Below are 26,660 nucleotides of genomic sequence, written 5' to 3'. Positions count from 1 at the left end.
AAAGCAATATATAAATTAGAAGAAAATGATCAAGTTCATTCCACAATAATTCTACTCATTTTTGGAGGGATAATATGGGATGGACAGGAATATCTATACATCCCTCACACCCCACAACCTTTCATTTTTTTAAGAGAGTAAAAGTTCATTAGTTCTGAAAGCCAACCAAAACTGTTATGGTTAAAAACATATTCTTCAGATAGTATATACATATACACATTCACACCCACAATAAAAAATTTCATATGTGAAGCCCTTTTTTTTCTTTCACTGTTTTATAGTCACATTCATTCATACCAAAATATGTGCATAAAGTGAAAAGCATTCAGTAATTGTCTTTGAATTCTAACACTGACAATTTTCATATATATATATATATATATATGTGTGTGTGTGTGTGTGTGTGTGTGTGTGTGTGTAATATATATACATATATATGTATATAATTCAATGGATCTCTCAATTAATGGATAAGGGAAAATTACAGAAGTTACTGTACAAAAATACAATTAAAGAAACAAAACACTGTACAATAGCCAAAGAGAATCACACATGCAGCATTATATGCCTCCATAATAAAAATGGAAATTTTTTTCAGTGATTCATACAATAGAGAGTTTGTAAAAATAAGAGGATACAAATGACAATTATACTTTGTCTTGTCCACTCTGCCTAATAAAAAATGAAAGCTTATTCTTAGTAAAGAAAGACTGGAAGAACATCAACACAAATAGAAAATTATATACATAACAAGACAAATATAATGCTATAATAAGGTATTTCCCCAACATGTTTAAAATTAGCATGTGATTGAGAAATATAAGCTTGAATCAATTATCTTCAAATTCCCTTTTTGCCATTTTCAACAATACATTATATAAAATATAAACTAACTTTGAAAACATGATTTGGAGAGTCAATATTAAGAGTGACAGTAACATTTTACATGAAACAATGTTTTGCTTTAAGGTTTTGTACCCTGCCCTTTCTAAATTTAATCTGGGTTTAGTTTTTTGTTATTATTTTCCTAAGGCAGCCTGGAGGTCAGACTTTTTTTTTTTTGCCATGTAAATGATGTTAAAGAAGTCCAGTATCTTATATTGATTTAGAATTAGTTGTGTCAAAAAAAAAAAAAATCTGTGCAGAACTGGAATGTTTAATTGCTTCTCAAAATAATGATAATTCTATGAACAATGTCTTCTTTACAAGTAAACATTCATTTTTCAGCCTGATAATCAGTATGCATCTATTTAGCTACTTAACTGCAATGTGTTTTGGTTCATTAGGTGGTTACTGTTGTGTCTCAGCCTAGTTAAAATTTCACAGCAAGTTAATCTGTTTTATTACAAATGAGAACACAAGTAATAATGTCCTCACCATTTGCCAAATACAGGGTTAGCAGTATTTGCAACAAATCAATAAGGACATTTAAAAAGGAAAATGGCATATCTAAAACCCCAATCAGTTTTAACTCATTGATGACTTCATTTTATGTGGCATTTATGACTTTTACAACCCACTTACTCTTCATGCATTTCATTTGTGACCCATCAAAAACAGCTGTAGCTCCTCTAAAACACCACAGCAATCTCCAGACTCAAAGAAGCAAAGAAGGAAGATTTCCAAAATTGATAATTCTAAAACAACCAAATTACTATTTACTCCTGCAATTAGTAAAATAATCTTAAATAACAACTCAGATTCTAACATGTATTGTATACTTCAAGAATTTTTTATTAATTAGAACATACATTAACCTCCTATATCATACAATTTTCTTTGTCTTGAGGTATCACAAATAGTAGAAGATGTTCATCATATTAAATCATTTGAAAGCATATACTCTTTCTTCATAAAGAACAGGAACAATTCTTCGAAAATGCAGGTTTATCACACTCAATTTGGTTTAAGATTCAGTTTATTGCCAATAAAGTATCAACTCACCATTTTCATAGAGATCATTTATTTCATGTCAATATATCCCTTTTCCTCTTTGGAAATATGATGGCATACCCCGAGTTTATGAAGCACCAATATATGTGTATTAAACATCTCTATCATGTGTGTTATATGTACATGCACATGTGTTTCACTCTTTTAATGTTGACTCGTTGCCTCTGGTACTTTACTTTATTGATCCTTATCAAGTATTCAGTGGGATTATATAATACATAATTGGTCTTTTTAATTTTATTTAACTTGAATTCAACTCTCCCTGTAATTACTGTTCTAAATGTTAATCGATTAATGAGTTCCTAAAGGATTGAATGGCATTTCATTGCTGAGCAGTGGCTTTTGGAATTTTATATGAATTCTAGTTATTTTATTCCTGTATTTGTCTTGATATTTCATATTCAATCGATGTGCTCCTTCTGTACTATCACAAGAGTTCTGCAGAAGGAGAGCAGATTGTAAGTTGACAGGCTTTAATAATAAAATAAGGGATGGAGAAAGAAAAAAGTTTGCATTGTTACTATTAATTTGCTTTGCCCCTAATTCTAGAGAAAAATTTGATGTTCAAAGTTGTTATTTTTGAATACGATTAAAAGCATGACACTTTGTGTGACATTATGAACCAATTTAAGAATTACTCTGTTTTCCACAATCACCAATTATAGCAGTTTCTAAGAACTCAGGTGGGAAAAACTGGCTATCTATCTATCTATCTATCTATCTATCTATCTATCTATCTATCTATATTAGTTCATTAAACAGTGAATCTATAATACTTCCTCTCCAAAAGTAATTAAATAACTTACCACTCAGAAAACATAACTCTGGATATTGGGAGGTTTCATTCTACAGTGATTTTGAAGGCAAAATTTAATCTTGGATTTAAAAAGGTAACATAATACTGTGCATAAGAAATAATGCCAGTTTGTAGTTGCACCTGAAACACATAAAAAAATCTAAACTCATAGGTACACCCTATTTGTGACCTATGTGATGTTTGGAAAAAAGACCCTCTCACCTCTTCAGTGTGATTAGCTTGTTGAGGAAGAAGCTGAGAGATGAAGGGAATCATCCATAATATCTGCTCATAATCATAGCATGTGAATGGTCTGAAGTGGGAGAATCGATATTCAAGGAAAAATGCATAGCTTCCAAATTATGTTGTAGGCTTGGAAGTCTGCCACCCACCCACCCCCAAACAAACAAACAAACACAAACGACCTTCAATTTTCATTCAATGTATCTTCATCTCAAGTTGTAAAAGATACTAATAGCTTTGTCTTTCCATAGAGACCTTCAAATAAGATTCAAGTAGTGATTTTTTTCAGTGAATTTGAGTTATCACAAAACCCTGCTCTGTGTTGACTAATTTTAATACCAGATGTTCACATGCTAATGCCACTGCCGTGTGACCATTTCCTATCAATTCATTAATTGCCAGCTGCTCAGTGAAACAAAAAACACAGCTAATCAGATGGCATTGGTAAACAGCCAAATAATCACTTTCTACTTAAAAATCTTAAATTTATTTATCAGAGAAAACTTTGGTACACTGACATTACAAAGTGTCCCACAAATACAGGGGGAAAATGTCATATTATACTCTGAAATATGAAATAGGGAATAAACTTTCAGACCAGTCAGGTATTTTATATAATTTTGTCTTTAGAATTTTGATGTAATAAACTTTCATACCAGTCAAGTATTTTACATACATTTGCTTTTAGAAATTTGATATAATTAAAGGATGAATAGTCTTTCAAGCCTAATGACCATAATGCAATTTCCAATTCATATTATGGCTACATTAGTTATTAGCTACAAATGTTAATAGCCGAGCCAACACTAAAGGGATCTGAGTTAGAATTAAAGGTTATTATGTGCTTGGCATAAAAATATTCTCAAACTAGTGTCTGGGAAAGTAATAATAATAATAATCACAAACATTTATTTTTAACTTGTAATGTCTTTTCTACTTTTGGAATTAAAGCCTGTATTGATAATGATTGTTTATGTTGTAAACACTTCCCAAAGTTTAACATCTAGTAAATTCTTAGCTTTCATTCATTCATGTGACAAATATTTATTGAGTGCCTAATATAACACATTAGAAATAGAAAAAAAGTCTATTAGTATTTTCCTGTGGCATGTAGATGCCTATAGTCCAAACTAAAGACTGAATAATTCAGATATAAATTTTCAAAGATTATTTATAATAAAGCATAAATCAGGTCAGATTTGATATTAAAATGGGCATCTCTATCACCAGGCCTTAATTTTTCCTTTGTGGAATGTGCCATTAATGTGAACAAATGCTCTCTAGAGAAAGGGGTAAATACCTGTAACAGAATCCAATGGTGGGGGCACCCTTGATCCTGGTACTGATGAGAGATTCACAGAAGAATCTATATATATGAAGCTATTGCTGTCTCAGGATACCCCTTGGCTATGATATTGATTCCTACTTATTACTATTTCTACATGGATCCTGGAACATGAAATAAATAAAATAATGTTAGCTAATATACACTAAATATTTATTACATGCCAAACACTGTTCTGTGTTATATGTTTTCTCTCATCACATTATCACATTATCACTTTATTTCGCTCATTACATTATTTCTTAGCATCACATTATCTATGAAGTAGGTGAAGTAAGTACAATTAGCATTCCCATTTCATTGGGAGACAGGAAAATTGAGATGAAGTTAGGTTAATTAATTTGTCTAATGTCACATAACAAGAAATATTGAAAATAGAATTCAAAGACAGGCAATGAGCCTATTTTTTAATAATACTACTCCAATGATTTCAGATTTCTGCTTCTGAATAGATATTATATAGCTAACAGAGTATGAGAGTTTTAGCTGAAAATAGTATATAATTCTACAAATATTTGGAGGTCTTATGTTTTATTTTTATTTTTAATAAGTCAGTGTAACATATCCCTTTGCATGCATTACCCATTTGTTACATCTGTGAATAATGTGTTCTCTGTCTCTGGTTTCTCAGAGAAAATAAAATTAAAAATATTTGAAATTAAAAATATTTAGCAATAAATATGCTTTCTTAGCAACTGAAAGACTAACTGCAATACATTTGTTGATTGTTAATCAGTATTATCAGAATTTTTTTCAAAGATGACTGATAGGTTTGGACATTTCATTGACCCTGCATAATGTGTTGAGCTTTTCCATCATTTGAGAAACTAACTGAAGAATGTATAGAGCATATCCATTACTTCAGAAACTTTCTGAAATGATGAAAATATAGATTTATATTTGTGCTGTCTAATCTAGTAGCCACAAAGCAGAATGTAGCTATTAAGCCCTTAAAATGTGGCTGATTGCAACTTAGAAATTGGAGTTTTAATTTTACTTAATTAACTTAAATTTAAACAGACATATTCCATGAATGGCTATCATCTTAGATAGCCACACTATAGTAAGAATATTATGTACACCTAAGATTCATTGTTAGTTGTTTAAATCCATGGAGGTAAAAAAAATCTATTAAACTATAATATGTTTTTCTTTAGAAATCTCAGCCTCTAAAAGTGATATCACTTTTCATATTTCTTTTTTAAAATTTACTTTTAGTGGTAGTTGGACATAATATCTTTATTTTATTTATTTATTTTTATGTGGTACTGAGGATCAAACCCAAGGCATCGCACGTGCTAGGCGAGCATTCTACCACTGAGCCATAACCAACCCCACTTTTCAGATTTCTTAAAAGCTATGATTTTATTTTCTAGCTGTGTGGGAAAAAACAGCACAGCACTTGTGACTATGCCACCCAACTCTATTTTCCTATGTAGTACCTTTCACCAGCTAAGAATATTTGCATGCATCAGAACCTAACTTTTTTCACCATGGAACAAAAATATTTACAAACCTATTGGTTGGAAAAGCCCCCAAGAAATTATGCCCAAATTGACATCATTCTGTGCTAAAAGATTATGATTTAAATTGAAAGGCAAACTGCTTATTCAAATATTTTTAAAGAGATTACTAAAACTTTTAATTTGTTGTAATATTCTGAAGTAATATAGTTGATAGGTAAACTGGTTGAAAAAGTTTGTGTTCATTTCCTTTAAAGGATCTGATAGAAAATTGGCATGGAAAGTTTGAGTTGCATATTTTTTGCAATGCTTCAAAAGGAGAGTTGTCTTGAGGCATATTCAATCCAAAGCTAATTGTTAAATATTCAGTAATTTGAGAGCCAGTTGTTAAAATATTGGTAACATGAAATCAGCCATGTTAGGAGTAATTTTAGACACTAACCCATTAAGAGATATAATCTTTACAGGAAATGCAATTCCAATTAGAACTATTTAAATACATCAACAACATTGTTAACATTTTTTTGTGAATTTTCACAATTTTTTAAACTCATAAACTCTTGCTAATTTTTACTAGTCTCTAACTGTGTATATAAAAGTTTTGATATTTTGCTTTGCAGCTGTATTTTAAATTGATTATATTGATTATACAACAAAGAATGTTTCTGATTAGACCATTCTAATATTTCCTAATTTATACTAGATTTGTCAGAAAGCAATCAAATTATATAGCTATGTCATTTCTTTCTAAACATTAAATGCTAAATTTTCTGACCATGCATATGTTGGAAGAATATTTTACCTCTAAATGTTAAATATGATATAGAAGACATGATGATTTCAGTCTAGTTTTTTGTAAAACAATGAGAAGTATCAATTTAAACATCTGTTTTTATATCAAACTACCAGAATAAAAAATTATACAAATGTAAATACATAAACTATACATTTGATTGACAAGTTTTTATATTCTCCTAGTAATCTTAGGAGATGAATTCTCAACATAGAGATTTTCCCAATGCCTATAGGATTCTAATAGATTTAACTTTGAAACCCTCTTCTTTATGGTGATGCACATGAAAGCAAATTCTGTTGAAACTCAAATAACAGTGTAAAACATATCCTTAAAAGTTGGTATCATATTCCTGGTATCTTCTTGGTAGCTTCTTCAAAGGAAGGTGACATTCTAATATATATATATATATATATATATATATATATATATATACACACACATATATATATATATACACACATATATATGTATATATACATATATATATTCAATTATTTTTAGTGACTTATAAAATTTTAATTATGTATGGTCTGTGGCTTATTATTTTTAAATATGATAATGTTAATATTACATAATAGCACTTTTACAAAACAAACATGACAACTTTATTAAAATCCTTTCTCTATTCACTGAAATTGAATTTTTCTTCCAGTAGGATATCACTGTGTTGCCCAGTCTATTTACAAATATTTTCATTTATCTAATCATCGTCCAGTGGAAATCTACTTGAGGTAGATTTATACAGCAATTGTATCCAAGGTCATTTGAATTAATCCTGTCTCTTTCAACTTACTTTAATCAAAATATACAAAAGTAAACATTTATCTTCAGCATAAAATGGCTTCTGTGAATTTTGCAGGACTTAAATAAAAGTATGATCTAATATTGAGCTTTTAAAAAGTGCTGAAAATTGTATCTGTGATACTTTAGACTTTCTTTTCTAACAGTTTGTATGTGAAATAGGCTAATCACCAATAAACAAAATTATAATGATATTGAATTAATAAGCTAACAACAAAGCAACGTTTGGAATAAGGAGAAGGTAATAATCCTTTCCATTTCTATCACCATAATAATTATCATGAAAGACCAACTGAAAGTCATAAGTTGCACTCCTTAGTCACTCTTGGCTTCAAACTATTCACAAAACTATCCAAAGTTTCAAGAATTCAATGAAAATTACATTTTTATTGAATAATTAAATTTTATTGAATAATAAAATCAGAATTTTATTTCAATCTGAAAAATGGTCCTCATGAAAACTAATCAAATGCACCTTTAGACTCATGAGCATGTGTCAAAGCATTCTTCCATCATTTAAAAGCAAATATAACAATACCAGTGAAGTATGTTTTTGTTTCTAATTGAATTTCAAAATTTGTATGCAGGTCATATTTTCTTAATGACCATCTAATTTTAAAATCATGGAAAATATATTCTGTATTTTAAATAATGTCCATGGGTAATTTTTTTCTCAAAGACTACTCTAATTCTCAGTTTACACTCTGACCAAATATTCAAACAGCTAGTATACATTAACCCATTAACAGCTATGATCTTTACAATTAGTCATTGAAATACATATGAAATGACCAATTTTTCTTTTCCTTTCATATAAGGTTATGTTTTAAACTTTCTTCAGTGTTTTAGAAGTGTTCCCAAACCCAAATTAGAAGTGAAATTTAAAATGTGACCAAAATATTCAGAATCTCATATTTCTTCCACTTTCTCTTCTCTTATCCCCAGGCCTATCCATTACAATCATATCAGTATTGCAGGGCTCAGTGCATATCCATCACCTGCAGTGTCTTTACCTGCCCCTTCTCTTCTCTAAGGTAGAAATGATCTCTCCCTCCTCTAAATTCCAGTAGTACTTGGTGATTCTCTTTTGCTATTCATCATAGTCTGTCTTGTTAGTATACATTGCATGGATTCTTGTATATATCACATTTAGTTTGTAAGTTTCTGAAAGTTAAAGTATCTGTTATTTATCAGTTTCCCATATTGTCCAATGTAATTGCATGTCTATTTCAAGAATGTGTTTGCCAGGTAATGAAGGGGAAAAGGAACAAACCAATGTGTTGTTATGATTTACCATACTCTTAGATTCCTTTATATCCTTATATCACCATTTTCTTAAGAGAAAGAAAATATTCAAAAGCTTAGTTCATAAATACTTAGAAAGAAAGCATAGAGAACATGTCTAAGAATAATAGAAAACAGAGGAGGAAATGACAAGATATCATTTGAATTTCATTATTAGTGTTACATATGGCCATAAACTTTTGAAAAATTTTATCCTAATGAAAATAATGATAGTGTGACAAATTACCATAAATATTTGTTTAATGTTTCAAGGTTTTGACATGTATTTTACTCACATTATACATAGACAGTCAATGAAATAACTGGGATAGATTATTATTATGACCTTCATTTTACAGTTGAGGAAACACATTCAGGCAGGTTAAGTGCTATGCCCAAGGTCATTCAGTCAATCAGTGTCAAATCAGAATTGGAACCTGAGTTTCTCTGAATATAAGTCCTATGCCATGGTGTGTCATATCTCATAACCGCCCCTCAAACTCCTAAAAGATGCAGTGTTTACTTTGTTTCACCCTAGCAATGGGAATGATTTTTTCATGCTCTTCTACTGTCTGGCCATGCCTCCCACACACTTGTGTACATGACTTCAAGACAGGAAAACAGAACTAAAAATTAGTGTGGCCATATAATGAAAAGTAACAAACACAAACAATAACAAACCTGGCAGGCCTGGTCAGAAACCAAACTGATCAATACTATATGATAATATACAAAGTCAATGAGCTATGTGTTACTACTGAAGATGTAGTGGTATTGCTAAGAATTTATTCAAATTTATATGCAATTAAAACCTTTTTCATCTTCTAAATAATCATTCTTACCTTTATAACAGAGGCACCAGCTCTGGAGAGTGGACTGTGAATCTGGGCTGCAGCAGCCATGTTGGCAATAGTATTGAGATGGTTCATCTGATTCATTGCCATGGCAACTGATGCAGGAGGTAAGCTGACTGGAAGTAGAGGATGAGGCATCATCATAAATGGCAAATCCAGTCCTAAAAGAGACAGTGCATGTTAAACTTGTTACATCATGTTGCTATGAAATTCTTTTCTAAAAAGTATACAAATTCATATTTCTTGGTTTATTTTTTAAAATCAAGATTCATTGTATGCTAGTATCTTTTGGGGCCATTAATAGTACCTATGAGATTTTATATCATTTTAAATTTTTAAATATTTTTATATTTACTGACCTTTACTTATAAATAGATCTTGTCCTCATTTTTACTCACAAAATATTTATAAGAGGCAATATATTTTACCCATAAGAACAAACAAAAATACTTAAGCCAATATCATTGCATTTAACAAGTGAGATGTAACATTCTTTGTAATCAAAATGTATTGATATTTTCATAATTTCTAGTATTTAATTTTAAGAGACTTAATACAGATACCGGTAAAACAGGATATAATCTAAGTTTCAGAATTATTAACAAGACATTGGATAAATTATACACTTTTAGATATAAATCTCAAAAACAAATGCTCATAGCTCAAACTTGAAATATTTGTCAATAAATAATAGTTTCATTATCAAAATATCAACCTGTTTTCCATTAAAATAACAAATATCAATATTTTAATAGTATCAGAATTCCATATATTTTCTTATGCAAATGAAAATAATCTGCACACATTTTAAATATCTTCAATGACATATCACAAATATTAAAATATTTCACTTGTGATAACTACAGATATGACATGTAAAAGGTAGCAAATACAAATTGTTGTCTAATTATCTTTTATCAAGTTTAGATTTGTGAAAGCAATTGGCTTTGCATAGAGACTAGAAAAAGTGAGCCTTATTCTATGGGTGTTAACATGACTACAAGTAAAACATAACAATTTACAATGTATTTTAAATTTTGCCTCTATAGTGATCTTGCCCTATTTTGGACAGAGTCCCAGGAATCAGTATGATGTATCAAAATGCACTCTACTGTCATGTATAAATAATTAGAACAAAAAAAAGAAGAAAAAAGAATTAATCCTGAAAAAAATTAACAGAAATTCTAAAAATAATTTTTCCTATATTTTTCCAAATTATTAAAACTAGAGAAATTCTATGAGGAGCAACAATTACATTGGTCCTACACACAATTATCAAATATTAATCACATCTCATTTTCTTCTATGCTATCCCTTCAATTTTTCTTGCTTCCCATATCACAACAGGAAAAAAAAACAACAGGGAATCTATAGGAAATATTTTCAAAGTCTCCCTAAACCTCATTCTCAAAAGAACAGTTGTAGCAATACAGACACTTTTACATATTTTCTAGGAAAACATTTTTTTTCACACTCTGTAGCTTATCAGTCTCTTAGCAGTGGGTTCAACAGAGTGGTTTTTAATTTAAATGAAATCTAATTTCAGTGGAGGCTAGAAGGACGAAGTGGAGACAATTTTTCTGAGGTCCATGTCCTGATTTCAACTATGATAGTTGATTAAAGCTAATAATAAGAAAGTGCAAAGGGAGCACCTCAGGTTTCTTACAACACTAAAGTGATCACCTCAACTAAAGGAATTCTTACATAAAGAACTCATCAGTCACAGATATTTCTGATAAAGATAGCCACAAAACAAAGTGTCATCAGATTTATGCCAGGGCAAAAGAAGCCTTGAAATTTAAATTCTACATGGAAGACTAGAAAAGTAACATTCTCTGTAATGTCTATGACTTCATATCCCAGAGAATATAAAAAATAATTCCCTGCCCATTTTCACTTATGGCTCACTCCTCTTTAAATTCTTTTTAGGAGCAATCTACCAAAACAAATGTATCAGTTATGAAATATTTTCTTCAGATTATTAAGTTATTAGAGAGGCCTCAACACAAGGATCACAAAATTGAATTCAAAATGGTTTTCCCCACAGTCTTATCTTTATTTTTATTTATTTTAATTTTTTCCCTCAGGAAAGGCCTAAAAATGTCTTCATTCAAGTTGGTGATTTTTGTCTAATTTGTTCCTTTATCCCCAACATTCTTTTTTAACTTTGATTGCAAATGTACAGATCATAATTATATGTATTTATAAGTACAAGATGGTGTTATTATACATATAATGTGAAATTATATATCATTTCACATATGTGTATGTAAAATGTGAAATGATTAACTACATACAACCAATTAACATATTTATCCCTTCAAATACTTACCATGCTGGAAAACATCATGATAAATGAAATACACCAGGTACAGAAAGACAAGTACCAAATGATCTTACTTATATATGGAAACCATCTTCTTAAACAAGATGTTTGTTTTCAGTTAGCTCTAGAGAATCACTTAGATGAATATGCATTTTATACTTTATTCATTGTGTTGTTTATACTCTAATGATGGGATATTTTAAACATGTTTAATTAACCACTGCGTATCTTTCCCCTAAAACCGTCACATTATGATCAATATAACAATCATCAAAGACCTAAATCTGGTGTCTATATAAGGCCTTCATTTACCACAAACCCAAGATAGTTTTAAATTTCAATTCTTCTTTATGTACATAGTATTTAAGTCAAAAAAATGATTAAAGCATAGATAAAAAGTAGCTGTTAGTACCTCCCTTTATGTTTCAAATGCTTAAATAAATCTGTGTTCAATAATACTTCCTTAAACAGTGTAATAATCTTTCCTTATTCTCAAAGATTTTCTGTATCACCCAGACACCATCTGGCCAAATCATGAAATATGCCTACTTAAAGTCCAATTGACATGCAAACTAAATGTAAGCTCTAAACAGAATTAACAGGCATTGACAGTTTTAAAATGTAATTCATCAAACATTTCAAATAACCATGAAGGACTTAAAAGTCACACTTTCAGATCACGATCTGCAATAACTAACCATCAATTGGCTATAATGCCTTAGACTCAAAGCTAATATTTACAGTACAGCCCAGTTTAACAGTGACCCTACATGAGTTCCACATGCAAAGCATATGCAAATACTGAATTATGTAAGTCAATCTTTTCCCAAAGCTGAAAACGTTGAGTTAAAAGCCATCAATAGTACACAACACTTCAGCAATCTGGCTCACTTACACACATGCCAGATATGTATACAGACTTTTAATATTATGGTAATGAAGACAAATTCTTTTGGAAAAAAATGACCAAAATGGGTAATCTCATTCCTTGAGCCTTCGAGAAAATCGTGCAAGCATTATTTCTAATATACCTTGGTATTACAGCAACTCCTGTAATTTTTATGTAAGAGCATGGCATGACTTTATTTTAGCCATGAAGTGTACAAATCAGTAATTCTCTATTTCTCCATCTAGATCCTACATTGATTTGTTTTCCAAGTCATGTTGTCTTCTTCAGTTTCTTGCCATTTGTACAGTGATTATCAAGCAACAATCCCCTCAGTATCAGTGTACTGTCTTCCTGATTATTCTTCTACTTCAGTTTTTAGACTTCAAGTGAATACTTACTTCCTCTACAATAAATTTTTTGCTGAAATTTCCTTATATAGTACCTCCGCTGTACCAGCACACATAGTTATCCAACTTATCAATATTTTACATTAGTGTGGTATATGGTTACAATTGTCAAAGACAGATACATTATTAACTATTATAGTTATATTAGAATTTACTTTGTTTTATACACACCTATAGCATTTAATAAATACATAATATGTATCCACCATCTGAGTATCATATAGAACAGTTCCAATGTTGAATACCCTCTGTACTGTAATTGTTCATCACCTCCCTAATCTCTGGCAGCTACTAATGTTTTTGCTATCTTTATAAATTTGCTTTTTCCCAGTCATATGGATGAAATCATACTTTTCAGACTGGCTTTTTCCTCTTAGTAATATGCACTGAATTCAAGACTTTAAGGTTTCATTAATTACCTGTTCTATTGCTAAATATACTTCCATGGCACATATGCACCGTAGTTGATTTTTTAAATTCACCTACTAGAGGAAATATTGGTTACTTCTAAATTATAGAAATTGTGAATAAAATTGATATAAACTTTAATGTATAGATGTGTAGGATTTTTTGTTTTCTTGCTTTTGCAGTGCTAGGAGTTGAACATCAGGCCTCACACATGCTAAACAAATACTTCACCACTGAGGTATAACCCCAGCCTGATGCAATTTTTAATGCTTTTATTAGGGCATCAAAATTATACATAATATTGTGGTTTACTGGGACATATTAATGCATTCAAAAAACATAATCTACTCCAGTTTTTTATTAATTTGAATATAGAAAGCTATGCTTAGTTTGGTAAGAAATAGCCAAAATATCTTCCAAAGTCATTGTATAAATCTGTATTCCCACCAGCAATAAATTAAAACTTCCTATTTTTCCACATCCTTGCCGTAAATTTAAATTCCCAGAGATTTGGATGTTAGCTCTTCTAGTAGGTATGTGTTAGGGTTTAGATCTGAGGTGTCCCCCAAGAGCTAATATGTGAGGTAATGAAAGAATTTTCAGAGGTAAAATGATCAGATTTGAGAGGTGTGACATGGTCAGAGTATTAAACCACAGATATGCATTAATGGGGTGGTAACTATATGCAGGTATGGTGTGGTTGGAAGAGGTAGATCACTGGTGGTGTGCCTTTTGGGTTTATATTTTGTCTCTTGTGAGCAGAGCTTGCTTTCTGCTGGCTGGTGGCTATGCCATGAACTGCTTTCCTTCACCATGGCTTTCCACCATGATGTTCTGCATAACCTCAGGCCTTGAGCTGTGGAGTTGGACATATATGGATCTAGACCTCTCTGAAACTGTGAACCCAAATAAACTTTCATTCTCTGATTGTTCTCATCAAGTTTTTTTTTGGTCAGAGAAATGAAAAATACTAAAATAATAGGAATATCTTGTTTTTCCATTTGCAATTCCCTAGTAATATGATGTTGAACATGTTTTCTTATGCTTATTTGCCATCTGAACATATTCTTTGATGAAGTGTCTGTTCAGTCTTTTGCCCATTTTTAAATTGGGTTGTTTATTCCTCATCATTATTACTCAAATAATTCTTTATCATATATTTATTTTGCAAAGGTTTATCCCCCATGGCTTGTGTTTGCATTCTCTTATTAGTGTGTTCCTTAAAGCAGGTTTGAATTTTAATGAACATATTAATTTAATTCAACATATTAATTATTTTTTAAGGGTCATGCCTTTGTTATTATATCAAAAAACACATTGCTGCACCCCAAATCACTTAGATTTTTATGATGTTATCTTCTGGTAGTTTTAGAGTTTTTCAGTTTATGTTTGACCAATAATACATTTAAGTTAATTTCTGTGAAGGGAATAGGGTCTGTGTCAAGGTTCATTTTTTTTGCATATTAATTTCCTGGTGTTCCAGTATGATTTATTAAAAGATTATGATCTTTCCATTATATTGTATTTGCTATTTCATCAAATATTAATTGATTATACTTATGTGGTTCTATTTATAGGTTCCCTAATCTGTTCTATTGAAGTATTTGTCTAATACATAATGAAGTATAGAATTATCAGTCCACTGACTTTGTTTTTCTTCAATATTGTGTTGGATATTTTAGGTCCCTGCTTTCCATACAGATGTTAAAATCAGTTTTATAATATTCACAAAATAATTTCCTTAGGTTTTGATTGCAATTTTAATGAATATATTGATCAGTTTGTAAAGAATTAATATCTTAATGACATTGACTCTTTGTATGCATGAATAGAGAATACCTCCCCATTCATGTATTTTTTGATTTCTTCAATAAGTGTTTTGTAGTATCCCCTCAATAGACCTTATACATATGTATAATTATTTCATTTTTTGTTGTATTTTTAACATCAAACTGTAAATGTTCATTGCTACAGTATAGAAAACCAATAGATGTTTGCATATTAACTTTATATCCTGCAAACTTTGTATAATACCTTACTAGTTTTAGAAGACATTTTTGTGAAATCTTTGTTATTTTTTATATATACAATTGTGTCACTTTTAAACAAAGACAGTCTTTCCCAATATGTATAATTCGATTTCCTTTTCTCAACATATTCCATTAGCTAGGAACTGAAATATTATGATGAATAGGAGTGGTGAGAGAGGTCATACTTGCCTCATTCCTGATCTTAGATAAAAAAAATCTAGTTTCTCAACATTATGATGATATTAATAGGTTTTTGCACATGTCCTTTGTCAAGTTGAAACAGTTCCCTGGTATTTCCATTTTTCTGAGAGTTTCTATTATGAATGACTCTTCTATTTTGTTGGATGCTTTTTATTCGTCTATTGTTAGGCTCATTTGATTTTTCTTCTTTTCATGTTTTTATTAGTGCATTATAATTATACATAATAGTGGAGTTTATTGTAACATATTCATATGTGCACATAACATTATTTGCTCTGATTCATTTCTCTTTCGTTCCTCACTCCACCTGTTCCTCTCTGTTGTTACTTTTTATCTACTATTTATTTTTATTGGTGCATTATACCTATATATAAAAATGAGGTTGATTGCAGTATATCCATATAAGCATTTAACATAGATTGGTCAATTTTATTCCCAAATTGTTTCTTTCCCTCCCCTCCTCTCTTCTCCTTAATCCCCTACCCTACTTTACTGATCTCACTTCTATTTTCATGAGATCACCCTATTTATTCCTTTTTTCTCTGTAGCTACCTCATATGAGAGTAAATATTTGAACCCTGACTTTCTGACTTTCTGAGTCTGACTTATTTCACTTAGCATGATATTATCCAAGTCCATTTACACACCAGCAAATAACATAATTTCATTCTTCTTTATGGCTGGAGGGAACTCCATTGTGCATATAAACAATATTTTCTTATTTAATTGTTGATTGAAAGCTGATCTAGTTCCATAACTTGGCTATTTTGAATAACACTGCTATGAGCACTGGTATGTGCGCATAGTTATAGTATGATTATGTTTCTTTCAAATAAATACCAAGAAGTGGAATACTTGTACCATATGGTGCTTACATTCCTAGCATTTTCAGGAATCTACATACTGCTTTCCACAGTGCTTCTACTACTTTGCAGTCTCACCAAAAATGCATTAAGTGTTCCTTTTTCTCCTCATCATTACTGGTATTTGTTATTTATACTCTTGAGAATTGTCATTCTGAGATAAGATCAGTGTAGTTTTGTTTTATACCTTCCTGATTTATCATGATGTTGAATATTTTTTCATTTGTTTATTGTCCATTTGCTTTTCTTATTTTGAGAATGTGTGTTGACTTCATTTTGTCATTTATTGCTTGTGTTATTTTTTGATGTCAAAGTTATTGAATTCTTTATATATTTTGCATATTAAACCTATCTCATAAGAGTAACTGGCAAGTATTTTCTACCATTCTGTAGACTCTTTTTTCACACTCTCTTTTCATACTGATTTCCTTTGCCATGCAGAAGCTTTTTAATTTAATGTCATCCCACTTACTAAGTTTGGGGTTTATTTCTTGTACTTTATGGGTCTTATTATTGAATTTGGTGCCTTGTCTGTATGTTGGAGTGTTGAACTTATGTTGTCTTCTATTAGTTGCACAGTTGCTGGTTTAATTCTAAGGTCTTTCATATACTTTAGTTGACTTCTATGAAGATTAATACATAGGGGTTTCATTTCATTCTTCTACAAATGGCTACCCAGATATGAAGACCAATAGGATACAAAAGAAAAAACACCGAGAAACCCACACAGATACAGTCATCTCATCTTTTTAAAAAGTGCCAAAAACACAAAGTGGAGAAGTTGTATTTCCTCCTTTAGTCTGCTGATGTGACATATTTCATTAATTGATTTTTGAATGTTCAACCAGTCTTGAATAGTTAGAATACATTCTGCTCAGTCATGTTCTATAATATTGAATTTGTTAATATATTGTTGCATTATGTTCAAGAAAGATATTAGTCTGTCATTCCACTTTGTTTGCTATTGGCATTTGACTAATTATGGCTTAACAGAATATAGTAAGAAAGATTTCCTCTACTTCTACATTCTGGACGTAATAACTGCTATCATTTCATTAAGTGTTTGGTAGAATTCATTTGTGAACCCATGTTCACTTGTTGTATTCTGTTTTGGAAGGATATATATATATATATATATATATATATATATTATATGTATAACATATATAATATTATATATAATATATTGAATATATATTATATAATCAATTTATTTTTAAAATTTATTTATTGGTTCTTTTTAGTTATACATGACAGCAGAATTCTTTTTGATATAATTATACAAGCATGTAATATATCTTATTCTAGTCAGAATTCAATTCTTGTGGATGTATATGATAGTAGGATTTTTTATGTATGTACATAGGAAAATTATGTCACATTCATTTCACTGTATTTCCATTTCCTATTCCTCCTCCCTTCCCTCTCCCATTGTCAATTTCTTAATGCTTATAGGTCTTTTCAGATTATTTATTTCCTTTTGGGGGATCATTGGTGGATTGTATCATGTATCTTTGAAGAGATTATTTATCCAAGTAATCAAAATTATGGGGAAAAATTTGTTATTAGAATAGAAGAAAAAGTTGGCTACGAGCTACATATTGTGGGGTAGGGCTCCAAATTCCTTATTGGGACGCCCATAGCCCAAGAGTTAATAACAAGAATAAACAAATGGGACTTACTTAAACTAAAAAGTTTTTTCTCAGCAAGAGAAACAATAAAAAAGGTAAATAGAGAGCCTACATCCTGGGAACAAATTTTTACCCCTCACACCTCAGATAGAGCCCTAATATCCAGAATATACAAAGAACTCAAAAAATTAAACAATAAGATAACAAATAACCCAATCAACAAATGGGCCAAGGACCTGAACAGACACTTCTCAGAGGAGGACATACAATCAATCAACAAGTACATGAAAAAATGCTCACCATCTCTAGCAATCAGAGAAATGCAAATTAAAACTACCCTAAGATACCATCTCACTCCTGTAAGATTGGCAGCCATTATGAAGTCAAATAACAATAAGTGTTGGCGAGGATGTGGGGAAAAGGGTACACTTGTACATTGCTGGTGGGGCTGCAAATTGGTGAGGCCAATTTGGAAAGCAGTATGGAGATTCCTGGGAAAGCAGGGAATGGATCCACCATTTGACCCAGCTATCGCCTTTCTCGGACTATTCCCTGAGGACCTTAAAAGAGCGTACTATAGGGATACTGCCACATCAATGATTATAGCGGCACAATTCACAATAGCTAGACTGTGGAACCAACCTAGATGCCCTTCAATAGATGAATGGATTAAAAAAATGTGGCATCTATACACAATGGAGTATTATGCAGCACTAAGAAATGACAAAATCATAGAATTTGCAGGGAAATGGATGGCATTAGAGCAGATTATGCTAAGTGAAGCTAGCCAATCCCTAGAAAACAAATGCCAAATGTCTTCTTTGATATAAAGAGAGCAACTAAGAACAGAACAGGAAGGAAGAGCATGAGGGAAAGACTAACAGTAAACAAAGACGAATGGGGGGAGAGAAAGGGAGAGAGAAGGGAAAGCATATGGAAATGGTAGGAGACCTTCAATGATACACAAAATTATAAGAGGTTGTGAGGGGCAAGGGGGAGGATAAAAATAAGGGGAGAGAATCGAAAAACAGCAGAGGAGGTAGAGAGGGAAGATGGGAGGGGAGGGGAGGGGAGGGGGAATAGTAGGGAATAGGAATGGTAGCAGAATACAACAGTCACTAATATGCCATTATGTAAAAATGTGAGTGTGTAACCAATGTGATTCTGCAATTTGTATTTGGGGTAAAAATGGGAGTTCAAAACCCAATTGAGTCAAATGTATGATGATATATCATGAGCTCTGTAACGTTTTGAACAATCAATAAAAAAAATAATCAAACCATGAAGGCAGAGTTGGAAAATGTTTAAGTTATATAAATATGAAATATATAAGTAATAAATATGTAAATATAATTCAAATGGAATCATGGATGAATTAAATAATTTTCAGTGAAATACTCAATTAAATATTTTAAATATGGTAGTCTTTTAATTTATAAAGCATAAATTATACAAATATTATTTGTGAGATGTTTTAAATAAAGTAGAGAGTTTAAAAAGGCAAAAAAAAGAAAAAAAGAATATTCCACTGTTACTATTATTTTTATACTGGAAGACAGAACCCAAGGGCACTGAGCTACATCCCCAGTTCTTCTTTTTTTTCTTTTTTTTTTTTTTTCTTTTGAGAGAAGGTCTAAATTGCTGAGGCTGTTCTCCAACGTGTGATACTCCTGCATCAGCTTCCCTAGTCTCTGGGATTATAATGCACTAACCTTCCTCTATTATCCTTTTAACGTCTATGTGACCAGCAGTAATGACCCCTCTTTTATTTCTGATATTATAAATGTTTACTTCTTCCTTTTCCTTAACATGTATACAGGTTTATCAATGCCATTAGTCTTGCCATATAAGACTTTTTGATTTGTTTATTCACTATTGATTTATTTTAGTTTTATTGATTTCTGTACTATTTTATATTACATATTTTCCTCTGATTACCAGATTTAATTTGCTCATCTTTTTAGTTTCCTAAACTGGAATATTCTATTACTAATTTTATTCTTTCTTATATTTAATATATAATCCAATACTATACATTTCCCTGTAAGCACTGCTTTTGCTACAACTCAGAATCTTTGATAAGTTGTATTTATACTTTCATTTACTTTAAAATATTTTAAGATTTATATTGAGAGTTCTTTGACACACATTGTTCTTAAGACTGCTACTTAATCTTTAAGTATTTTTTGGATGTTACAGTCATCATTCTGTTTTTGTTTCTATTTCAATTACATTATGATTGAGTGCATATTTTGTGTGATTCCTATTCTTTATGTTTGTTACGTTTTTGTAATGGCCCTAAATGTGGTTTATCTTTATGAAGGTTTCATAAGAACTTAAGAAGAATGTAAAATTTTCTGTTATTGGACAAAATATTCTAAAGTGCCCCTTAGATTCAGCTGATTAATTTTGTTGTTCATTTCAACTCCGCCCTTCCTAATTTTATGCCTGCTGGTTGTGTCAATTACTTACAGATAGTGATGTGGTCTCCAATTATAATAGTGGATTCATTTGTCTTATTTGCAGTTCTATCAGTATTTGCTTCACATGCTTGATACTCTGTTATTAGGTATAAACGCTTTAAGGTTTATTCTGTCTATTTTAGATAAGTGACCCCTTTGTCATCATTGCTCTGAAGTCTACTCTCTCTGAGATTAATATTGCTACCCTAGCCTTCTTTGCATTAGTTTTGCATAGTATATATTTATCCATCTCTTTTCTTTTGCTCAATATGTGCATTTATATTTAAAGTGGGTTTCTTAAACCAATGCACATTAAGGTCTCATTTTTTGTCCATAATTACATTTTCTGGAGGTTCTTGTTATTTTGTTATTGCTTTGCGCAATTCATGATTTTATAGGAAGTGTGTTCATATTGAATTAAAGGCATAGAGCACTGACATATGTAGCACCTAAAATACACAAGCTAGTCTATCTTTTACTTGGTATATTTAGACCATTATAATTTAATGCAATTATTAACATTGCTGGATAAATACCTCCTATATTTTAACTGGTAATTATCTGTTGCCCTTACTGATTTTTCTCTTTGTTCCCCTGTTTTCCACACTCTTATGCCTTTTCTGGCTTTAATGGAGCATACTATGATTCTAACTTCTCCTTCTCGCTTTCTCAGCATATCATAGACTTAATTTTAATTTTTTAGAGTTTGTATTTGAGTTTTCAATATACATTTGCAACTAATCTACATTAATTTGCTGATAGTTCTGTACCACTTTTGGGGTAGTATAAGTACTTTCAATCCCTCTTATAAAAGTACTTATAAAAGTACTCTCAATTCCTCTATCACATCCCTTATATAATTGCTGTCATTTATTTAACTTACTTGTCATATGTAATCAGCCAATACACTATTGTTAGTATTACTAACAGACTATTATGTGTTCAATTAATTAAAAATAACAAATTACTTAATACCTTATACTTAATACTGTATTTCTTCTTTAGTGCTCTTCCTTTCTTCATATATATAAAAATTTTCAACCTAAATGATTTTCCTTCTCTCTGATGGATGACCTTTCAACATTTCTAGCAAGGTAAGTCTGCTGCTATAATTTTAAATTCCTTCAATTTTTGTTTGTTTGAGAAAAATCATTTCTCTTTTACTTTTAAAGACAAATTTATCTGGATACAGAACTCTAGTTTTCTTAACCCTCTAAACATTTCATAATTTCTTCTTTTTTTGATGCCTTGTTCACTTTATTAGTCCCCCAAATTTGGAGTGCATAGTCACTATTTTTTCCTCTAACATGTTAAGTTTTAATTTTTAAAATTTTTTTATTATTTTTTTATTTATATATAACAGCAGAATGCATTATAATTCTTATTACACATATAGAGCACAATTTTTCATATCTCTGTTTGTATACACAGTATATTAAAACCAATTCATATCTTCATACCTGTACTTTGGATAATAATGATCATCACATTCCATCATCATTAATAACCCCATGCCCCCTCCTTTCCCCTCCAACCCTTTGGCCCTATCTAGAGTTCCTCTATTCCTTCCATGCTCCCTATCCCTATCCCACTATGAATCAGCCTCTTTATATCAAAGAACACATTTGGCATTTGTTTTTTGGGGATTGGCTAACTTCACTTAGCATTACCTTCTCTAACTCCATCCATTTACCTACAAATGCCATGATTTTATTCTCTTTTATTGCTTAGTAATATTCCATTGTGTATATGTGCCACATGTTCATCAAACAAACTCTTCTCAAGTTTAAGAGTCAAATAAACCTTTGGTTTTGACTTTCTATAATCTGAATATGATATGAGTAACTCTAGTTTTTGGCATTTATCCTACTTAGTTTTTTCTGAACTTCTTTTGTTTATGGACACAACACCTTTTATTTTATTTTATTTATTTTTATGTGGTGCTGAGGATTGAACCCAGTGCCTTACACGTGCTAGACAAGCACTCTACCACTGAGCCACAGCCGCAGCCCTTCTCTGAACTTCTTGATTCTATTTTTTGGTGTCTCTCATTAATTTTGGAAAAATCTCAGTCACTGGAATTTAAACCTCTTTTTTTTTTTTGCTCTTCTCTTTTCCTTCTTATATTCACATTATATTCACAATATACCTGCCATATTTTTTAAATATTGTGTTGTATTGGCTTTTTATTTCACTACTTTTTTTCTCTTTGTTTTTCAGTTTGAGAAGACTCTATTGATATAACTTGAAGCTCACTGATTGTGTGTGTATGCATATGTGCGTGTGTATTACTGGGGCTTTCATATAGGGGTAGGGTGCTTTACCACTGAGCCACAATCTCAGCCCTTTGTATTTTTCTATCTATCTATTTATTTATTTATTTTTGAGATAAGTTACCCACGCTGGCCTTGAACTTGTTGTCCTCCTGCCTCACCGTTCTGAGTAGCTGGAATTATAGGCATGTCCACCATTGCCGCAGTGTGGCTGGGCACAATCCACAAGCCACTTATCAAGCAGAAACGAACTTTATTTTTAGAACACACGCTGCTCTTCAGGAATTCCCTCAGACGCCAACTGCCACCACAGGCTTCCCATGAGCATCTCAACCCCCCACTCCTCCTGCTCTTGAGGCCAATTGGCTGGGTCATGTGGGCAGAGCTAAAAGAGTCCCCCAATGAGTAGCTCCATGGTCTGAAAAGGCGGGGAAACAGCCCAATGAGCATCACCGAAGAGGAGCCAATCAGCTGGCAGCTGGAAGTTTGCTGGGGCCATGGTGAGCCAATCAGCTGGAAGTTTGCTGGGGCTGCTGTGAGCCAATTAGCTGGAAGTTAGTTGGGGCCCCTTAGGCTGTGACTCTCAACACACCATGCCTGGCTCAAGGTCACTGATTCTTTCCTTGGTATTCTATAAAAAGTATTCTTAATATTGTTGCAGCATTTTTCCTTTTTATTTCTAACAATTCCTTTTTTTTTTATTTCTACATCTGACCTTGAATTTCCCGTTTTCTTGTAAATTATCCACTTTTTCCATTCTCTTAGTATATTTATCAGTTATTTTAAGGTCCCAGTCTGGCAATTTTAAATATCTCCTATATCTGAATTTGGTCCATCAACAACTAAAAATATTTTTTTAAAAAGAGGAATAATATCTTCCAAGGTTCTTTACAGAATCCAGAAGCCTCTCAGTCACTTTCCTGTATGGCATAAGTCTAACTAAAGTAGTCTTTATTTTACTTCTCATAAGGTACTATTCATTTTATTTGACTTTAGATAATGAACAACTTTATATGGATATTTCCCCTTAAGCTTATAACATCTTTAAAGTAAGAAATTTAATTAATTTCCTCAATATTTGGGACATCATATTACAATATTCCAGAATTTCTCTGTTGCATAATGCTAGGTTTTACTGAGGAAATAAAAAGCTTAGGTAAAGTAGTAATGGAATTCTTCTCCTGGACTTCTTGTTAGATAAGTAATATATACAAAACCTGTTTTGCTTTGGAAAGATTTCTGAGTCATTTAAGTCCCTAAAAAGGGCAACTAAACTTGAATTTGTATAAATTGGCTGTAGTTAAACTACTGAGTAATAATAATGTTAATATTTTCTACAGTGCTTGATGTTATGTAATTCAGTACTAACAACTTTTCCTTTATCATTTTCAGTCCTGGCAAAACTTAAGAAGGTACAGTTTTATCCTTTCTTTGTTGTTGTGGAAACCAAAATGCAGAAAACTTAGGTTATTTCTCCAAAATCCGTGTTGTGGAATTCAGAAGGTGTGGAATTTAGTCATGTGTGGTTGTACATACCAGTAACCCCAGGTACTCTGGAGTCTGAGGCAGGAGCATTACAAGCTTGAGGCCAGCCTGAAAAACTTAGTGATAAACTTTCACAATTTTTTTAAGGGTTGGAATTGAAACTTGGTGGTAGAGTCCTTGCCTAATGTGTGTGAAGTCCTTAATTCAATCCCTAGTACCATACTCATATACATAAAAAAACCAGGTTGAATTAAAACCCAAGTTTACTTGACTCTGGACTATATTCTTCACATGTATTTTTTTTAAAGAGAAAGAGAGAGAGAGAGAGAGAGAGAGAGAGAGAGAGAGAGAGAGAGAGAGAGAATTTTAATATTTATTTTTTAGTTTTCGGGGGGCACAACACCTTTGTTTGTATGTGGTGCTGAGGATCAAACCCGGGCCACATGCATGCCAGGCGAGCATGCTACCACTTGAGCCACATCCCCAGCCCCCTTCACATGTATTATTACTGTGCTACCAGGTCTCCACAGCTACCTCCACTCTATGTATCCCATACATTCAACTTAGTCCTTCTTTACCTCCCATTCTGTTTTCAAATTATTAAAGCTTATTGAAGTTAAACAGACTATGTCCTGCTAATACAACTGTATTTTCTCAACATAATCAGTTTGAGGAATATTGTATACATACTATTGGTTAGCAAGTGGTTCTGCTGAAGTGGATTAAGGGTAGGAGCACCCCCAAGGCCTGGCTGCCCAGCTAATGCTGCATGAGCAATTCCATGCTGAGGTCCAGGAGCAGCAAGAGGAGACTGTATCTTATCCTTATCCCAGGAGGATTCACTTCCACCTGAAAAAAAAAGGTCATATAAATAGTCATTTGACAGTTTTCTGTGAGAATGTTTTTTAATTACTTTTTATAAAGAAAATAATTAATGCCATTTCATAGAAAAGTATTATTAAACATGGTAATTCATTTTATGACAGTTTAAAAAAACTTTCAAAAATCTAAGGATATAAGCTACCTCTGGGAAAACTAAGCCATTTTTACTAATACCATAGGACCACTTTCCTTAATGGTTCTCTCAACAAAATTGAAATAATAATGAATAGCTTTTAGAAACACTTATATATTGAAGATTATTAAAACACACCATTCCCTTTACCCTTTCCATTCCAAGCCTCTAAAATATGTATGCTATATTTTAAAGAAGAACAGTTTCTGTTCACTAAAAAAGAAGACACTAATTTGTAAGAGTATGATAATATACAAAATATACAGAGTAGGAAACAAACTTACCACTTATTTTTGGTTCAGCCCTCAAGCAATGCTTTCATACATAACAAGATTCTATACAAAATAGGCTGGATAAAACATGAAACCATGGCTTCCAATTTGAAATTATACTTTGATCACCACACTAGAGAGTGTAGTGAAATGCACACTAGTGCAGACTTCTATATTGCCGTGATCCATAGTGGCATAGCTATTTAATCTGGTACAGAACATACTTTGGGAACAGAGTCATTGCCTAAAATGATATGGGAAGGAACCCTAGATTTCCAGGGCTTTCTTTTAAGAAAAATTGAAACAGAGAAATAGAGAGTTAGATTTTAATTAGTACAAAAGATAATATTCTGGCTTTGGGAAACAAGATGTTGTATAGCAGCTCAACCTATTTGCTTGATAATGGCTCTGCCCCCATAACCCTACTGGGATTGTGATATTAGCAACTCTACCTGAATGATACTGTCCCATATGCTAACTGAAACTATGACCTTGTTATATATGGAGATCAGAACTGGAGCTTTTGGGCCCTCTATAAAATGTTTGCATTTACAGGTTTAAAAATAAAGAATAAATTGACATATTTTCAACACATTGAACATTGTAATTATTTTCACTTTAGCTCCCTCCCAGATACTGTTCATATGGATACTCATTTTTACATAGTAGACACTCTGCTACAATAACTTTATGTATCAGAGGGCAAAGGCTACGCTGTATTATGCTGAGTTATTTAATTATAATTTTTAAACAATATACTTTTTCTTTCAGATTTATCACTAGAATAAATCACATTATAACAAAAATATTGAGTTATTTCATTAGAAGAAATTAATTAGCTGGAGTGACATTTCTGGTTCCAA

The 26,660-nt window shown here is 31.5% G+C and overlaps 1 protein-coding gene across 3 annotated transcripts in view; it reads right to left on the bottom strand.

Annotated features, from left to right (window-relative positions):
- DACH2 (dachshund family transcription factor 2) overlaps positions 1 to 26,660 on the bottom strand; it is a 548,049-nt gene that overhangs the window by 104,487 nt on the left and 416,902 nt on the right. For all 3 annotated transcript variants that reach the window (XM_081276418.1, XM_081276416.1, XM_081276417.1), the window contains exons 5-6: positions 25,201 to 25,359; positions 9,524 to 9,696 (exon numbers count right to left, since the gene is read on the bottom strand). In XM_081276418.1, coding sequence (XP_081132544.1) covers positions 9,524 to 9,696; positions 25,201 to 25,359 — 332 coding nt within the window. The remainder of the gene's footprint in view (positions 1 to 9,523; positions 9,697 to 25,200; positions 25,360 to 26,660) is intronic.

The sequence above is a fragment of the Spermophilus citellus genome (genome assembly GCF_964194105.1).
Source record: "Spermophilus citellus genome assembly, chromosome: X".
NCBI classification, from domain to species: Eukaryota; Metazoa; Chordata; class Mammalia; order Rodentia; family Sciuridae; genus Spermophilus; species Spermophilus citellus.
The sequence above is the reverse complement of the archived record's forward strand: the minus strand, read 5'-3'. Positions and strand labels throughout refer to the sequence as shown.